At 58.4% G+C, this 19,521-nt stretch overlaps 1 protein-coding gene across 1 annotated transcript in view; it reads right to left on the bottom strand.

Moving 5' to 3' along the window:
* Nucleotides 1-270: 270 nt before the first annotated feature.
* Nucleotides 271-19,521, bottom strand: part of KLF13 (KLF transcription factor 13) — a 40,503-nt gene continuing 21,252 nt past the window's right edge. The window contains exon 2 of the mRNA XM_066354739.1: nucleotides 271-1,633. Coding sequence (XP_066210836.1) covers nucleotides 1,344-1,633 — 290 coding nt within the window. The 3' untranslated portion in view covers nucleotides 271-1,343. The remainder of the gene's footprint in view (nucleotides 1,634-19,521) is intronic.

Genomic DNA, 19,521 nt, shown 5'->3' on the forward strand with positions numbered 1-19,521 from the left:
ACACACCTTCCCCAGACGACGACCACGGGCTGGTCCCCCGGGCCCGTGGCTCCCACGTCAGCATTCCTGGGAAGTTCCCAGTCACGACGCTCCAGCGGAGGGAGTCCTGCTGCATGTCCCTCTTGGTGAGGTGCCTGCCACCACTCAGCCGGCCACAGACACACAGCCTGTGGCAACACGGCCGGACAACTCGACCCACCGGTCAGACGCAGGCATCCCCACAGCAGAGTGGGGCCGGCAGGGAGAACTAGCAACGTTTCGGGACGTCTCTGCAGAGAAACCCGGCATCCCAGGCTCTGCCTTCCAGACAGAAAGCACGGTCAAGGTCCCGATGCCTTCTGCTGGGGCACCGGGTGGCAGGCATCCCTGTTCGGGGCACATACCTGGGGTAGGCTGAGGACCGCCAGGGGTGGCCACGGTGCCGTCACGCTGGACATGCACGGAGCGGTGGAGCAGTGGTCTTCCAGCCAGGGCCTGCACCTCTGATCCCAAGCCCCCAGGAGAGGTCAGAGAAGGGCTCCTGGAGGCAGGGACAGGGAGACGGTCCCCTGGGGGGGAGGGGGTGCCCCTTTGCCCAGCTCCAGTTAAGGCATCCCTCTGACTCATTGTGTCCTGAGCCCAGCCGGCTGCTGGGGCAGAGGCTGGGCAGTGGCCGTCAGAAGAGGATGCAGGCTCCGGGCTCGGGCACCTGCCTTGGAAGCACAAGTGTCAGTGACCACGTCCACTCCCAAGTGACCGATGGATGGACCCGCAGGCCGGACGCTGAGCTCCATCGGCATGGCTTCCCAGGGCTGTGTCCCCAGAGTGTCCCCGAGCGAGCCCCAGGGAAGGCTCCCCAGTGCAAATCTATATACAGAGTAAGGCTGCAGGAAGGGGGTGTGTCCTCACTGACCTCATGGAACGTGTCCATCCCTGAGAAAGGGGTTTCCACACCGCTCTCACCTTGGTGGGTACATGTCCATTGTGCAATTTGTGGATGGTGTGTTTTTGTGGGTTTTTTTGAAAAAAAATTTTTTTTTTTTTTTTTTACAAATTAAGTTTGACACCTGAGGTGAAGAAAATTGGTGGTGGTGGTGGGGGTGCTGGGGGTGCTGGGGATGTGGAATGGGGGACCGGGCTGTGATTGACTCCACGGAGTTCTGTCTCTCTCTTTTTTTTTCTGATTATAAAAGGAATGGACAGACTCGTCGCAGAAAAGGTGAGAGCATCTCCTCCTGGCTGTCGTGGGGGAGGGGGAGAGGGAGGGAACAGGGAGCTGGGGTGGGAGGCTGTGCTGCTGCGCGGGCGCGGAGCTCAGGGCGCAGCTGGAGCTCAGGGCGCAGCCGGAGCTCAGGGCGCCGCGCTCAGGGCGAGCTGGCTGGGCTTATGGTCGGGCTGCTGGCATCCGAGCGGCTGTAGTCGCTGAGCGAGCCGGTGCGCGATCCTCCGCCGCGCCGCTGCAACATGCCCGGGTGGAAGTTGGCGTGGCGGCGCGCGTGCTTGGTCAGATGGTCGCTGCGCATGAAGCGCTTGTCGCAGATGGGGCAGCTGAACTTCTTCTCGCCCGTGTGCGTGCGGTAGTGCCGCGCCAGCTCGTCCGAGCGCGCGAACTTCTTGCTGCAGTCCGGCCAGCTGCAGGCGAAGGGCCTCTCACCTGCGGGCGACATGGGGAGCACGGCGTCAGTCCTCGGGCATGCAGTCCACCCCACCCCAGGGCGGGCCCTGCCCTAGGCTCCAGACCCGCTGTTCCCCCAGCAGCACGGCGCCCCCACCCCTCGCTGCGAGCGCCCTATCGCCACCTGTGTGCGACGAAGCCATCTAGGCAAAGGAGCGCATGCCTGCGCCATCGTGCGCGCGCCTGGGGACCGAAGCACGCCTTTCCCAGTATGAAATGGCGAGTCTCCGGCTGTGGCCACGCCCAAGGACCCTGCTAGTGTCCCCCTCTAGGTACACTGCACGGCATGCCACCCAACAGCCTGTGCAGGGCCGGCTGTCCCCGCTCGTGGGGAGCACAGGTTCGAAGACTGGGAGGCAGCCAGGGACCCCAAGAGGGCTCAGACACCTGGGGGAGTCTAGCTAGCCCCTTGCTGGCCCCACAGGAGCCACCGTCTGAGCCCGGCACCCCTGACGGGCCTGCAAACAGACCAGGGCAACCTCCTCAGCCTCGCAGCCTATAACGTGAGGCCATCTGCTCCGGCACCTTCCAGGGCCTGAGTGTCTGTGACCGCAATGTGTGGTTAGGCCCAGCAGGCTCCAGCCAGAGCCTTCTGCTGCGACTTCCTCACAGAGAAGTCCCAATGTGGCCAGCAGGTGACAACCAGCAGGACAGGAAACTGCCACAGGCTCTCCCTTCAGAACCGAGCAGGGTGGCAGCCCAGATCACAGAGGGGGAGGGAAGTCGCCAAGGTCAGCTCTGGTCAGGACCCCGCCCCCTTGCTCCCGTCCCTTGGCCAGAGCGAGGGACAGGCCTGCATTTACCCAGGCAGACTCGGAGCCACACAAAAGGCCACCAGCTGCTCCGGAAGAACCAGTGGGGGGGTAAGGGGGGGGGCTGGCACCCCACAACACAACCCTGCTGGCCCTGGAGGAGCCACGCAGACTCCCTCCCCACGCCACTCCTTGAAGCTGGGCCACCTGCGCCCGAGCAGAGGAAATCCACACCACCCACCCACCCCGAAGGAGGTCGTCAAACTTAAACAGTATAAACAGACAGCCAGGGAGGGCCACAGAACCACCGACTCCGGCGGAAGAAGCACGAAGCCAGGACAGAGAACAGCTAGTCGGCCTGTGGGTCCTTGCCGTCCTTCTGGGGGGGGGGGGGGGAACGTCCCACCAAACTCTGTGCACAGAACAACCGGGGGGAGAGACCACGGACAGGAAGCTCAAGGACACGGAAAATCGTGTTTAGAAACCGAGGGTTCTCTTCTCCCAAACAAAAATCCCACAGAAACGCTGGAACCGCACCCCAAGCAGGAACACAACAGCTCTAGGAAATAGGTCACTGTCACCGTAGTTCTCTTTTCCTAGTGACGCTGGAGTTGAGGGCTCTGTGTGCATAGCTGGATGTGCCGTCCTTACCAGGTTTTACGTTTTGGGGAGGCGGAAGGAGTGGGTGGGGGTGGAGATAAACAGGAAAAGCCAACCCTCACCTCCCAAACCTGTGCGATCGTTTCCAAACAGGAGAAGAAGCTAAATGACTCGAGTCCCAGGGGGTCGATCCCGGGGTCGCCACATGTAACAGAAGGCAGTTAGTAAGAGCGTAGAAGAAAGAAAAGGGGGAGGGGAGAACCCAGAGGGGGAGGAAATTAGGGAAGAAACAACAGAACAGTATGGAGCAGACTAAACAAAGAGAAAGGAGCCAGGGGGACTCCCAGGGCTGGGCAAGGCTTTGAGCACCTCTGCAGTGTCCAAACATAGGTTAAAAAAAAAAAAAGGAGGTGCTCCCATCACCTCAGAGAGAGAGAGAGAGAGAGAGAGAGAGAGAGAGAAGAAACACCAGGCCCTCCGTGAAGGAAGGAGGCTGCACAGACACCCAGGCTTTCCCTGAGTCACCGTGGACAACAACAGGAACAGGCCTTTCCAAGTTAACTTCTCGTGCTCCAGGAGAAACGAGAAAACAAAACAAAACTCTCTCCTCTCTCTAATATGAAAAAAAAAGTCTTAAAAAAAGTTTTAGACATTAACAGCGACCTGGAACGCTGAGGTCGCCGGTTGGAAACCCCAGTGGGCTTGCCTGGTCAAGGCACAGAGGGGAGGTGATGCTTCCTGCTCCTCCCCCCTTCTCTCTAAAATGAATAAATACGGTCTTTAAAAGAAAAAAAATTAGACAAAACCAACAACAAGAAACCAGGGGAGTGAGAGGACAGTGGTAGGGAGACAAAGCAGAGACCTGCAGAGGCCACCGGGGCAGAGGGCCAAGGACACCCAGGAACGGAGTTCCAAGAAGTGAGAGTCCTCTGCACCAGAGAGAATGACCATAAGGCTGAGTATTTCCAGGACTCAGTGAAGGCACATACTATTCTTTAGTGGGGGGGGGGGGGGGGGGGGGGGGATAGAGGCAATTAAAAACTCCAGGAAAAACAGAGAACACTGTGGTCTATGAAGCAAACGACAATACCACCTACTACAATGAGCCATCAGGGAAGAGCTCTGAGCCAGCCTCTGTTCTAGGGGCCTTTGTTGTTGTTTTTTTCATTGTTATTAGTTTTATTATTCCTCACACAACCCCCGTGAGGAAACAGACCGAAGGGGAAGGTAATGTCAGCACAGGCTCTGGCTTCCGGAAGGAATCTTACTGAACAGTCACGGTCACATGAGCTCCAGCCCTAGTTGTCAGTGTTCAGAATCAATCTTAGGGATGGAGCCCTTACGGACGAACCCATGTTCCCAGCGGAGAACGAGGTTAAGGGAAAAGTAAGAACACACACACACACACACACATACACACACACACACACGTAGGTAGTAGTGGCAGGAAATCTCTAAACGAGGAGAACATTACGAGGATAATCAACAAGAGAATTAATTAAAATAGTAATACCTCCATCGATTCAGGAGGTCAAGGGAAGAGGTAGGGACATTTAGTTCGGTGACGGCTGTAACCACCACCAAGACAACAAAAATCAGAGCCGTGTTGGTCTCTTGGGAGTAAGGCTGGATTGAGAAGAGATTTTTTTTGGTTGTTGTTGTTATAAACTCTTCTGGGTTATGTGTATTTTAAAAAATAATAATGGCATATACTTCTTTGATAACAAGAACAAGGAATGTTTAAATAGAATCCTTTAACTATCCAGCCGTAGTTTCCCAAACCATGCTCAAAGAAACGTCAGAACCGAATCAACAGCTAATGGGTGGGGGTGGGGGGTGGGGCAGAATCTTGTCAACAAAAAAATGTTTTGAGGAATGCCGCGGACTCCTTCTACTCTCGGAGGGTCACAGCAGAGAGACCGGTCTGTCATCGTGCTTGGTACGGCCGGCCAGCATTCCAACAAGGGTTTTGTGTCCTGCGACCGGGTGGCGAGCTCGAGAGTTTGGTGCATCAGGTCTGACAGGTGAGGCTCAGACCCCGTGTCCACGGTGGGTTGATAGTACAGCCTCAGACAGGTGCCTCCTCATTGTCCACAGTGGTCTAAAAAGTGCCCCCCTTCCCCCAAGAGATACACCCAAGTCCTGATCCATGAAACTCCGCAATCTGTCCTTATGTGAGAAGAGGGTCTTTGCAGATAACGTTAAGGTAAGGTTCTTGAGACGAGCTCACAAGTGTCCTTAGAATGACTATACTGACCATCCTTAAGATGAGGGAGAGCCCTTGGTGCTGGGCCCGGCGCACACCCCACATTACTTATTACTCACGCTCTTATCCATTCCGCTCACCCCCGGGGTCTTCTTAGCTTTGGAGAACGGGAATCACCCAAGTTCAGACGCACCCTTGCTTCCTAATAAGCCCGGGTGGGCCCTCACCGGGGGCTTACCCTTTTCTTGGGGGTCCTTCAGCGTACCCCACACCAGAAGGCACAGGAGGTGGGTGTTAGTCATAGACAGGCTTACGTGGTGGTGGGTGGAGGTGAGCTGGGGCCGGGCTGGCGCGCGTGGGAGGCGGGGAAAGCCCGGTGTCACCACAGGACCAGCACACAGCCAGCGGTGGCCTGTGCAGGCATCAGCAGCTCAACGCTTTTTATTGAGCACGAAAGAGCCTATTGATGCCTGGCCCTGGGGACACCTGCTATATATATATAATATATATATATAAAATATATACATTATACACACACACACACACCCTGTCTGCCCGTTCCAGGAGGGGAGACGGCCAATGAACTGGCCCATAAACAGACAGGTAAAACATTTAGGAGTTATGATCCGAGCTGGCACAGAGCAACACCGGAGTCCGGCGGGACTGACCTGGGTGAGTGGTGACAATTCAAGTGGCAGCCAGGAAAATCAGGAACAGGTTGGGGAAAGGCCACCTGGGCTGGGGACAGTGTCCACCCAACTCACCCCCCCCCCCCGCCCCTCACAGCGAGCTTCTCACACTTGCTGGAAGGTACCCAGAGTGTGTGTTTACAAGGCTTGGGATCCTTGATAGATTATTGTTAGAGCTCAAAGCTGAAAACAACTTAAACTCGAGAGCGTGCGTGTTCCAGTCGCTGGCGGAGGGAGGGTCAATGTCATCACCGCCCATCATGGAACCCAACCTCTGGAATATCAGTGAGGAAGAAGGACCGTTGACATTATTATTATGTTATTATTATTATGACAACAGGTTTCCCGTCCTGGCCGCAGGGGAAGATTCTCAGTTATCTACAGGGTTCCCTGGGCCTGGTCCCAGGGTGCAGGGCAGAATTGGGGGGTGGGGGGTGGAAGTGGTGAGGCCAGCAGGTCCAGGCCCCACTGGACTCAACAGCTTCCTTCTTGCGGGGAGGCCCACATTCTGCACAGGCCTCCTGCTGCGCATGTGACAGGGAGATAGCAGCTGTCCCAGGGGACAGCTCCAAGGAGGTGGCTCGCTCAGCGGGCTCGCGAATTCCAGAACCCCCGAAGGGAGCCCCGCCCTCCCAAGCCTGGGATAACTCCCACTCCCTTCGGGCTGCTCTGCTTTCAGAAGCGCGGGTTGTGTGGGGGAGGGGGAGGGGAGGAGGAGGGGAGGCGGGTGAGAGGAAGGGGCCCACGTCCTGTCTTGCGGGGCGCTGGCTGGGTGCAGAGGGAAGGGGGGAGGGGGGGAGAAGGCAGCCGGAGTCTGGAAGCAGAGGCGGGGCTGTGGGGCAGGGGCGACTGGCCTGGGACGTTCTGGGCCCTGAGAGCCCAGTTGCAGGGCGCACGGAGAGGGGGGACGGCTGGGGGCGGAGCGCGCAGGGCAGGGGAACGAGCTGGGGGCCTCGGTGGCAGCGGGGCCCAGGGCGCCGGGCGGGGCGGGGTTGCATAAATGTCCCCGGCGACCTGGTGAGGCGGCTGAGAGCGATTGCCTCATCTTATCAGGGAACAGGGCGTCCCAGGCACTCTCTTGCCCAAGCTGCAGGCCCGGGTGGGACGGCGTGTTCCCTCCGAGGAGCCCAGAGGGCCGGGCTGGGAGCCCCTCCGCGCCACCAGGCCGGGCTCTGCCCCCCACCACGCCCTCCCGGCACCCACAGGTGCAGTGGGGCCCCGCCTGCGCGCAGCTTCCGGTGCAAACCCGAGCCTTCTCCTTGGGGAGACCCCTCCCACGCTGCTCGCCCGCCTAAAGGGCGTGCGCCCAGTGACTACAATCGCTCCTTCCAGCCTGGCCACGCGAGCGGCCCCCACGGATGAGTGGGCCCCTCCTGGGCTCCGGCAGCACCTGCAGGAACCACCGCTGTGGTTCTGTTTCTCTCTGGGAATCCCTTGGGGGCTTTTTAAATTGATTTGAAAGAAAGAGAGGAAGGGAGAGAACGAGAACCATCGATTTGTTGTTCCACTTCTTTACTCATACTCGTCAGTTGTCTTTTAGGTGCCTGGACCTGGGATTGAACCTTCAACCTTGGCGTAGGGGGATGATGCTCTAACCACTGAGACACCGGAGCCTTTCCTTTTCTTTTCTTTTCTTTTCTTTTGCCAGAACTGTCTGCAGACCTTTGCTTCCAGGGGAATGCGAGGAGACTGCCTGCCCCTCTGTGGGAGGGGGGAAGGGAGGGGATGCATCTCTGCCCTGCCCCCTCCTCCCCCATCCCCCCTCCCCCCCTCTTCCCTCCTCCCCCCCACTCCCCCTCCCCCCCAGAGAACAGCAAATGGATCCATCAACTTAACAGGGGCACCCAGGATCACAGGAGCAGACCTCAGGGAGCAGAGGGGAGGGGGCTGGCTGTGTGTGGGGGTGGGGGTGATGGTGAGGGGCGGGGCCGCTCATGTCCGAGGGAGGCGCAGGAAGAGGTCTCGAAGAAACAGGCTTCTCTGGGCTCCCAGGCCCCAGCGCCCAGGCCCCGGCCTCTCACAGCCAGCCACGGGGCTGCCCTTCATCCACATGAGCTCTGATGGGTGGTCGCTGGCACAGGGCGGGGCAGGGGGGCACTCTCATCTTCCATCCTCAGGGCAGCCATGTCCTTTCCTCCGGGGAGTCCTGGGGCAGCTGGGCAGATGGCCAACCACTGAGGCCCTTCCCCAGCCGGCCTCCAGGGAAACCCAGGCCAACAGCTGTGTGAGGGTCAGCAGAGAGGCCTGTCCTCTGGTGGGGAGAGGACTTTCCTACCCTTTCTAAGAGGCTGTTTGCCTGCCCTACCCGTCATCAAAAATGCTGGTGGCTTAGAGACCTCCATGGGACCAATGCATGTCTCCTACCATCATGCAGGTGAGGCCCAGGGGACAAGGGAGCAGAGACCCCCACCTGGGGCCTAGAATTTGGCCTGCAGCATGGGCGAGCCCCCGCTGTGGTCAGCCCCTGTCCCCACTCCCTCGTGCGTATGGCCTCGGGGGTTCTCATCTCCCGTGTCTGCCTGTTGCTGTGAAATCTAATGAGAGAACACACGTGTTCCTGGGAGATGCGGTTACCACCCATGGGGCTTCCGGGCCCTGCGTGCGCACGCCAGCTGGTGGCCGCGGCCTCGCTGGGAACCGCGGGTACACCGTTTCGCCCCATGCCAGGCTGTGCTCCTCTTCCCCAAAACCTCCCGGGGTCCTGGCACCCCTTGCTCGGTCTGCGGTTGTAGGTGCCTGAGTGACACCACTCCTCACTCTCCTGCACAACCCAGAGCTGGTGGGACACGAAGGAAGGGGACTCCGGGCCAGAGACTGACTGCTCCACAGTCCGCACCACCTCAGGGCGCGGATTCAACACAAACCCCCACCTCCCTGCCCCCTGTGTGTCTCCTCCTGTCCACAGTGGGCACAAGTGTCGCTTCTGGAAGCAGCGTGTCTGTGGTCGCTGCCCTTGGTTTGGGGAATAGGGCTGCTTGATCCTAACCCTCATACAGCGAAGTCAACACACAGAAATACCCAGGAAAACTCAGAAAAAGAACGGGGTCTGTGTGTGTGGGAGGGTGTATGGACCCCCGAAGAGTCAACGTGTTGTCACAGAAGCGGATCACACGGCAGAGACACCAGAACTAGGTCCTTAAAGTGACACCTTGCCCCTGCGGGGAGGGAGGAGAGGGTTCCTTCCAGCGGGAGAAATTCACAAATAGCTATAAAGGCTCATCTACCTTCCTAGGCGCTCCAAGGGCAGGGTGCCAGGGCTCAGGAGCGCTCGGGTCACGCTGCCAGACCTCTGGCTGGAGGGTGCTTTCAACTTAAAAGATACAGAAAAGAATTTGGACAGAGGTGGCCCAGGGTTGTAATTATGTTGCTCCGGGCCCCGTCATAAAAATGGCTCCGTCCACCCTCACATGACTCTCTGCTGAGAACCAGCCTGGGTGGGTGGGACAGGCGTGGGCTGCAGGCCCCTCCTCCCCAGGTGAGCTCCTCCAGCTGTCACTGGGGGCCATGGGGAGGTCCACAGAGACTCCCAGAGAGACCCCCAGGCTGCTGCCCTACAGAAGCCAGCCCTCAGCCCCCGTAGGACCGCCCCCACCGTCCCCTCCTCAAGGAAACAACCCTCTTCAAGGTCAGCCGGGGTCCCTGGGAGAGAGCAGGGCGCAGCGCTAACGGACTCCCTGCCCGCTGCCACCTGCCACGTGCCATGTGCCACCCAGGGCACCCGGGCTCTCTGGGCCACCGAAGGAGGGGCCCTCTCCGCAGAGCCTTTGGCAACCATCTGTCCCAATTCCGCTTCCTGTGTCCTCCCCGCCCTGTCCCCCCACCCCCAGTCTGCATTTCCTCCTCCTGTCCTCTGCCCGCCACCTCCTGGGCCTCCTGGGCCTCCTGGACCGGCCCTGTCGGCAGGATCTGGCTCAGCCACGGCACAGACGTCTGCGGACACGGGGCACCACGCGTGTGCCGCTTTGAATGCGACATGCGTGCAAGCTCCGTTTGGCTCTGTTTGACCCTAAGGGGTGGGGGTGGGTTGAAAGGCCACAGGCCCACCGCAGCTGGGCTGCCAGGCTTCACGGGGAAGGAAGACCCTCTCTGCACCTGGGACAGGGACCTGCTGGGATGAGCTGCCCAAGCTGACCTCAGCCACTAAAACCAGAAGACGGGCTCCAAGGAGGCCGAGGCCCCGTGTCACAGCCAAGGACTCTGAGGACCAGCACACTCCATGCTGAGACACACCACCCCCAGCATGACCCACGAGTCCCCCATGGGGCAACCTGGCACCCCTGTTTCCCCAGGAAGGGCCAGCAGCTCCCCTATTCGGTCAGGCTGTGTCCCGAGGGGCCTGGGCAGGCAGTCACCGGTCCCCTGTGGCCACCCAGGGCCTGGATGGCCCTTTTCCCAGAGGCCCGGCATTTGAGAAGGTCTGGGCGCCCCGAAGGCAGCGCACTGGAAACCAGGGTGCTGAGAGGCAGCCCCAGGGGAGGGGCCCTCTCTGGAGGCCCAGGACCTACAACCCAGAGGTAGCCCTCGCTGGAGGCCCAGCACCTACAACCCGGCCCTGTTCCAGGTGCACAGAGCTGTCACGGGCTTCGAAACGGAGAAGGTAGCAGACACGACCTCCTTTCAGAGTTGGCTTCCTAAAGCAAGTACACAGGAATAAAAATGAGCAAGTCCTGTAGCTGCCCTGTCATCCTAAGATGTCTCCGGTTTTGAAGGAAGCCACGCCCTGTCCCCGCCCCCCAGGACCCCACGGTGGGGGGGTGGGACTCCGAGGTCTTTGCTGCCTCCCCCAAGGTCTCTGGAACCACACGTCGTATGTTGGGTGGGGCAGGCAGACAAGAGGAAGATGAGCGTGGAAGCTCACTGTCTCTGTCTAATGTCCTCTGAAGCCCTGGCTGGGAGCTCAGGTGGTGAGAGCATTCTCCCAATGCACCAAGGTTGCAGGTTCAATCCCCGCTCAGAACGCATACAAGAATCAACCGATAATGCGTAAATACACGGAACAACAAATCGATGTTTCTCTCTCTCTCTCTCAAACCAACAAAAAAAAAAATTAAAACTATAGATCCCCTGTAAGCAACAGATAGGGACCCACTTCTAAGCAGTCCCGCTCACGTGAGCCACAAGAAAGCAGGCCTCCACGTGGCCGAGCCCCTGTCCCCACGCACACAGGAAACGTGCGAGCTACGACAGCAGGGAGGCGGCGCGGCCTTGATCTTGGGGAAGACAGACGGGTCTTGTCAGTCTTTCCAATTCTTCGAGAAAAATGCCCAACACCGTCTCACAGAGCTGCACGTGTGCGCCTAGATATCGATGTGTCGATGTCATGGAACCCTGTTATTGTGAAATAGTAAAGGCCTCCCCCCCCCCCCGCCCCCACCAGAGACCCCAGCTCACAAGCTGGGCTTTCCGCTGTGCTGTGGCACCCGGCACCTCTGACCTCCGGTGACAACGCAGCACTGATGTACCCGCATGGGGACACCTGCCTGGAAAGGTCGGGAGGACCACATGCTGGGGATCTCAGAGAGGTGCTTCCCTCTCTTTTGTAAGCGTTACAAAACACATTGGAAAAGTTCGTTTCCCCAGGTCCCTTTTAAAACAGCAATAATAAAATTCTGATGGTTTCTGCCAGCAGGCGGCCAGAAGCCCCCTCCCAAACAAGGGCTCCCCCTCAACACCCACCCCCCAATTCTCCTGCAAGGACATTCAGGGAGAGGCATACAGGCTCCCACCCCAGGTGATCAGAAGCTATGAGTAGCCCTGAACCTATGAGTGGGGGGGGGGGGGGGCGGCGCAGTGGATAGAGCGTTGTCCCAGAGCGCCGAGGTCACAGGTTTGATCCTGGGGTCGCTGGCTGGATCCCGAGGTTGCCGGTTCAAGCCCAAGTCAGGACACATATGAGAATCAATCAACAGCACAACTAAGTGGAACAATGAGTTGATGCTTCTCTCTCTCTCTCTTTCTCTCTCGCTCTCAAAAATCAATGGGGAAAAAAAAAGCTAGAATGGCCTCATGTGAACTGAACCCACAGAACAGATGTTCCCATTTCTTCCCCCCTTTTCACTCCTAACTGCCTCCAAGGGGCTCCAGCAGTGTTTTCCCTGAGCCCAGTGGAGCGACCACGTCAAGCCCTGACCCCCTTTCCTTCGCAATCTCGAGGGGAGCGCCAGTCCCTGTGCCTCAGGAGCCCGCACGCCCTCCGTGGCCCCGTTCCGGGGATCCGTGAGCCCCGTGCGCAGCCCCGACAGCTGCCCACAGCCTGGGGATGACATTTCAGTTGGTATTTTCAGAGATCTTTTTTTCTTTTTTTTCCTCAAACACCAAGGGGAGACAAGGACGCAAGTTGGGAATCCATGATTCAAGATCCGGGTTTATTGCGCTTGATCAAAACGTTCTTCGTGTGAAGTGGATCAAAAGCTAAGGGGACCCGCATCCAGGCTGTACACAAAAGCACTCTCCCATCTCTGCAAGAGGCAGAGACACCTGGCTTGAATCAGGAGCGCGAGGTCTGAAGTCAGCCCGAGAAGACAGTCACGCAGACGGCGAACACCTCTGGGCGAAGCCGTCCGGCATCCTTTGGGTTTGAGAAAATGCAAAGCAGAACAACAAGGTGCACTATCCACCCTGAGGAGAGCGGCTAAAATCCCCAAAGCTGAGAATACTAAGTGTTGGTAGGGCAACGGGAACATTCGTTCACTGCTGGTGAGTGCCCCGCTGTGCTATCGTTTGATAAGATGCTCTAGCAGGTCCTTATCACATGAAACACAGACTCACTATCCCGCCCAGCAGGCCCAGTCCTCGCCGCTCCACCTGCCGAGTGGGAGGGCCACCTGCGAATGTCTGTAGCGGCTTTGTTCTCAATCAGCCAGACCCGGCAGTAAGCACCGTACAGAGGTGAACGGATAAACAAACTGTGGTGTGTCCGTCCAGGGGAGTACGATTCAATGACAAGAAAGGAAGGTGCTATTGAATCTCACAACACATGCATATCCGTGAGCCTTGAATGCACTTTGCTAGGTCAGAGAAGCTGGACCCACGCCTATAGGGTGCACGACTATTCACGAGACATTCTGCTCATGCAGACAGATAACGCAGCACGGGTGTGGGGTGGGCGCTAGGTGCTGGAGGATCAGGGAGGGAGTGGTTGACCACAAAGAGGAATGTTTTTGACCAGGGACTGTTCTGCCTTGGTCCCAGGGTAGCGGATACAGGAGGCTCCGAGTTTGTCCAAACCCAGAGAACCGTACATCACAAAGAGCGCAATGTGACGTAGACGAATCTTGAACACGTCAAGGAGGTTGGGGGATCCCAGGACGGAATGCAGACATGACATCTCGGGTGGGGACAGGGGAAAGGGGTTGATCTAAGTAATTTGGGACAACCACGTTTTGACTGGAAACAGACTCCAGACCAAAGTGACTGTGTCCTGGTTTCTCACGGGAGCAGGAGGGTCAACAAATAGAAAACCCCTTCGCATGCGCTCCGGGCTGGACCAAGCGGTGGGAGCACGGGCGATGGCGGGAGGGACTGTCCCTGTTGGAGAAGGAGGTTACAGACCAGCAAGGGGCACAGCAACAAGTCCCTCCTGTAGGGCTGCTCCAGAGAACGAGACACCCTGTGACCTCACGCTCAGTTCGGGGGGAGGGAGGGCACATAGGGGAGAAGGGACGTGTGTATACACAGGCTGGGACACGCATGCACACACAGACAGTCCCTGGCTCTGTCCCCGGGAGGGGGCTAGAAGCAGCTATACCGCCCTGGAGCTCTCTCGGCACCCAGACCTAAACATTCCTCTTTGTTTTTTTATTTTATTTTTTTATTTTACTTATTGATTTTACGGGGGGGGGGGGGGGAGAGAACAAGAAGTATCAAGTCATAATTGCTTCACTTTTAGGTGTTCATTGATTGCTTGTTGTATGTGCCTCGACCGGGCAAGCCCAGGGTTTTGAACCGGCGACCTCAGCGTTTCCAAGTCAATGCTCTATCCACCGCGCCACCCCAGGTCAGGCTCCTCTTTGTTTCTAAATACCCTGTTGCAATAAAAGGAAACAGGGCTCCCCAGAGAAACGGCTGATTCTAGAAACTAGAGGGCAAACACCCCCAAACGATGGGGAGGCGGGAGGTGTCGAAGGATCACCGGAGCCCACCTCACAGACTCCTCGGCCAAGGCAGGGCTGTCTGAGCAACAAAATAAAAGCCAGTGATAAGTCACATGTATATTCTCCCACGGATACGAGGGGGTGAGGAGGGAACTTCATCTCGGTGGTATCTTTTCAAAAAAAAAAAAAGTCATAAAACTAGCCTAACCATGAAAAAAAAACAAAAAAAAAAAAACTGCAAACGGAAGGACATTCTACGAAACGGTCGAGGTCGAGGAAAACGAAGCCCGAGGAACTGACACAGCCGGGAAGAGACTCAGTGAGAAGACACGACCGCAGTTCTGACCGTAAACGACAGAAAGCCCGTTTCACTCCCATTCTGTGGTCACCACAGCCGTGACCAGGCAGCTAATCTCCAAGAGTCATCAATCGATACTTCTTAGATCCTGCACGTGGCTACGACGGCCTCACCGGCTGGGAAATGTTTACACGATTTCTAAGGTTCCTCGAACGCTCTGGGAGCCCCGGCTCACGCCGTGGTCGCCTTTGCCAACTGGACATTTCTCTCCATGACTGCCCACCTGGAGGACCAATGCGTAGGAGCCGCCTGGTGACTGTGGCAGGAACAGCTAGGCGCCCATGGGCCCCTGCGCCCATGCTCCGCGCCTTCTTTGCCCGGAGAACGCGACTTCAGTTGGCAGTAGCCATGCCCTGAGGTGATAGTGCTCTCTCTCTCTCCTTGACTCCCTTGCAGCTAGGATGGGCTTCTGTGAACTGATTCTGGCCCATGAGTTCCGGAGAAGCTGCTGGGCGCATTTTCACGAGAGAGAGAGAGCCAAGTGCCCGCTGCCCTTCTCCTGCCTGAAGAAGGTGCCCATGTTGTCGACAAGGCGGCCCTCACGCAGCCGCAGGGCGGAAAGCGCGCCTGAATTCACGTGCCAACGACGACTGAACAGAAAGAGGCAAGGTGCCCTGGCCTCCGGTGGCATCACACCAGCGCTGGACCATCCACCTCAGGACCTGTCACCAGAGTAAGAGAACCTGCCTCTTTATATGTTTAGACCCTCCCCTTCCTCCTCCTTGTGAGCTGCCTGCAGTTACTTCAAGAATCCGACTCCGAGGAGACTAGACTCGGGGTGGTGAACACACAATACACTATCCAGATGATGCCAGAATAGAATTGTACATCCGAAACCTATCCCATTTTATTAACCAGTGTCACCCCAAAACATTCGATAAACACTTAAAAATATAATAATAAATATAAAAATAGATACATACATGGCACTTCCAACATTTAAAAACAACGAAAAGAAAAGAAAAAATACAGCTCCATGTGGCTCTGGCTGGAATTCCCAGATCACATCCCTGAACAAGAACAAAAAGGACACTGGCTGACCGGGGGCTGGACGATGAAGCCCATGATGGTGGTGGGAGCCGGTGATGGGACTGGACACAGGACACTCCCACTGAAGAAGGGAGGTCCCCATCCTCTCCGCTGCCCTAGACCTCCCGGCAATGGACCCAAAGCGAGACAGGGACACTGGGGACAGATGGCAGGTCACCACCTGCCTAACCCCAGACCCTGCTGAGAAGAAAGGGGACTTGAAAGGCCTCAGGCAGGATCAGAGAGCCACAGCCCCCGTTTGCACGCCCAGGGACCTCAACCAGCAGCACCCCGGACCCAAAGGATCGTCAGACAGCTGAGAGGAGCCTCTGGCCCGGGGGGGACAGGGGACAGATGCCAGGAGCACACAGGAAAAGTACGAACGAACACCCAGAGGGACCACGCCGTACGGAGAGGAGGAAGCTTCCAGAGCTGTTGCCCATCCTCAGGGAGGAGACAGCATCCACAAAGCAAGAACAGGATACTTATTGAAAAAAAAGGAGATTCAGCCCTGGCTGGGGGGGCACGGTGCTCAATGGATAGAGCGTCGTCCCCATGTGCAGAGGTCGCGGTTCAATCCCCACTCGGTGCACATAGGAGAAGCAACCAATGAGTGCACAACTAAATGCTGGAACAACTAATAAGAACAATGAGTTAATGCTTCTCTCTCTCCCTCCCTCCCCTGTTCCTTCAGTGGAAAAATAAAAATGAAAAAAAAAAAAGGAAATCCAGAAACCTGTGTTTAAAAGTGAAGACACAGCAGGGTGACACCACAGAGGCTGCACCTCCATCTCTGGGTTGGAAGGGAACCTTGAGACAGTCTCGCAGAGCACAGGGCGAGGAGAGGTGTGGATGGAGGAGAGGAGGAAAGGGGTCAGGAATGGGCAGGAGGGGGCCAGCAGTTCCCACTGCACATCCGAGGGGCTCAGAGGCCCAGAGGGTGGACCACCACCCAGACAGCACAGAGCAGGAACAGGCTGGGCGGAGGGACCAGGGTGCTCACGGCCACACCCCAGGGCTGGCTGCATAGACCAGGCACCTCCGAACCCTGGGACAGAGACCCCAGCCTAGAAGTTCCAGAGAGGAGGGCCCGGCAGGAACTGACGGTCAGAACTCAGAACAGCCTCACCTGCTGGGCAGCAGCACCAGAGAGGTCCAGGACGCCAGGGCGTGGCCTTCCACACCCGAGGCCCTGACTCAGCACCCACCGTAGGGATCGAAGGTCAGACCAGGAGCAAGACGCTTCCAGACGTGTACATCTCATAAAAACACCTCCTGCAATTCCCTTCTGGGCTCCACAGAAAGCAGAGAGGCAGGTTCAAGGGCAAGGGACCGAACAGTGACTGACCACCAGTCTGGGGCCATCAAAGGTTGAGAAACGATGCCCCTGCCCCAGACAACAGCACTGTACGGGACGCAGCAAGCAGAAAACCACGTGGCTGAGAGGTGGGGGACGTGGGGACAAGTCAGGGACAGAAACACTGAGCAAGAAAGACAACCCAGAAACATGCAACCCTGGGTCACCCGTCACTGGCACCGGCTTAACCCAGATTCTGTCTGAGCAGCCACTGCTGACCGAGTCCAGAGCATCCTGTGCTGGTGGGAGGCGTGGAGATGACAGGGGACTCCCGTCTCACCTGCCGGCGTGGGAACTTGATAAACACCCCAAACCGAAACACAGAGAAGGGCCCCCTGGGAACCTGCGGCTGAGACAGGGCCCGTCACCCTGCAAGCGGCAGCTGAGGACCCACAGCGGCTGCCTCTGGGGGCGGAAGAGGCTCAGCCCCAGCACCTGCTCATCTCGAATAAAACGTGCACAGCGATCCTGGGCCTGAAGCTACCGTGGACCACTCTCCTAAAAACAGCAAGTGCCTGACCTGGCCAGGCGATGGCACAGTGGATAGAGCGTCGGACTAGGATGCAGAAGGACCCAGGTTCAAAACCCCGAGGTCGCCGGCTTGAGTGCGGGCTCATCTGGTTTGAGCAAAAGCTCACCAGCTTGAGCCCAAGGTCGTTGGCTTGAGCAAGGGGTCACTCGCTCTGCTGCAGCGCCCCCCCCCCCAAGGCACATATGAGAAAGCAATCAACGAACAGCTAAGGTGCCCCAACGAAGAAATGATGCTTCTCATCTCTCTCCCTTCCTGTCTGTCTGCCCCTATCTGTCCCCCTCTCTGTCTCTCTGTCAAAAAACAAAACAGAAAAACAGTAAGTAATGTACAGTGTGCCACACTCTCAGTGGTCCAGCCTCTCCCCTGTCCCGGAGAATCGCTCGGCTACCAGGTCACCCCCTTCGGAAGCTGGGGAGGGTGCGGGCCCTGCCAGCATCCTATAGGTGTGTGGGTGCACCAGCTGTTCTCTCCTCTCTGCTCCCCACGCCCCCCCCTTAGACCCTGCCCCCGGGGGACAGTCACACTTTCGATTTCATAAATATCTGTGTCCAGAACATTCGACGCTGACTGGCGGCTATTTCCCGAGTGCCGTCCACCTGCAACGTGAGGGGACCGGGACCACCGCTCAGGCTTTAGGGTGTGATTCACGAAAGTTATTCTAGCGTTGGGCCTTTGTTTAAGAAAACCTGGGGCGTCAGGATGGAACGCACAGCAATGGAGCGGTCGGGCGTGGGCGTTTCCTCGTGAGGGTCTGGCGTGGGCGTTTCCTCCGCCAGCGAGGGCCGCGTGGGCGCTCGGGATGGGCGTGTCCGCCAGGCACTCCTGTCTGCAGAGGTGCCTGCGGGACATCTTCCCCATCACCGGTCTAACCGGGGCACAGCTGTGGGCAGGAGGTCACCGTCCTCGGGCTCCCCCAGCCCGGTCACTGCCCACCTGGGCCTGGCTCTCCGGACCGGTCATCCCAGCAAGACCACCACGCAGGCCCGGAGTGCGCTGGGCGGGGACCGGCCCTCCCCCCTGCCGCCGTCTCCTGGGCTTCCCTGCAGCCAAGCACCACGTCTGACCCTGGACCACATCATGTCCACTCCAGCCCTGCAGTCCGGGAGCTCGGGGGAGTTCCCGACTCTCCCAGGGGTGTGTGGGCCAGGCAGGGCCGGGCTGGGTGTGTGTGTGTGTGTGTGTGTGTGTGTGTGTGTGTGTGCAGGGCCGAGCTGTGTGTGTGTGGGGGGGGGGGGGGCAGGCAGTGCCGAGCTGTGTGTGTGTGTGTGTGTGTGTGTGTGCAGGGCCGGGCTGGGTGTGTGTGTGTGTGTGTGTGTTTCCCAGAAGCAGCCTGGTTTCTGTTTAAGAAGAGATACAGACACTCAAAGAAAAGCCCCTCCTCTCCCCTGCCTGTGAGCACCCTCCAGGCACAGCGCCCTGAGGGAGAGGGGTTGGCGGGCGAGCCCAGCCTCGGAGAGCGGTGCCCCAGCCCCCCACCCCACCAGAGCACTGTGGGAACTGGGGCCCCTTCCCGCATCTATTCTGGGTCTGTGTCTCCCTTTGGGGGGGGGGGGGAAGGGGAGGAAGGGTGGAAATGATGGGGCTAAAATTAGCCCAAGGCAAACAATCAAGGCCAGGAATCTGAGGTCGGCTGAGGATAACGGTCTGTTTTCTGCAGCCCTGAGGTGGTTTGAGCAATAAAAGGGAATTGAAAAACGAAAACAAAGCTGGAACCCACCCCACTCCTGCAGGACTGACCCCCGCCAGGCCAGAGGGCAGGGGCTCTGCCAGCCCGAGACCCTCCCAGGGCCTCCCTCCGCCCGCCCGCCCGCAGGGACTTCCTGCCGTCCCCTGGCTGAGCCGGAAGGGCACCCACAGCTTGGGTTACACACAGGGTTCCCCTGGGCGGCGGCGGCCTGGCATCCACGCCCTCTCCTGCGCGGGGGCTGGCGTCACTGGCTGGTGAAAACCCGGTCCCTGTACCGTGTGACCAGGGCGACAGGCCTCCTCCTCCGGTTCCACGAGCACCTGCGTCCCAACATGACCTAGGGAGCACACCGTCAGGGACCGTGACAGCCGGTGACACAGCCAGAGAACGGGGTGGCCACCCTGCGCTGGCTCCCTCTGTCGCCCCTCCTCCGAGGAGGTGCCACCGGAGCCCTGACCACAGCCCCCAGGAGGGCAAGGAGGCCAGGGTGCCCGGCCCAGGGAGGAAGGAGCTGGACTTCTGACTGTCAGAGGTGGACCGGCTTCCCGATGGCTCAAGACAAAT

The sequence above is a fragment of the Saccopteryx leptura genome, chromosome 13, assembly GCF_036850995.1.
Source record: "Saccopteryx leptura isolate mSacLep1 chromosome 13, mSacLep1_pri_phased_curated, whole genome shotgun sequence".
Lineage (NCBI taxonomy): Eukaryota > Metazoa > Chordata > Mammalia > Chiroptera > Emballonuridae > Saccopteryx > Saccopteryx leptura.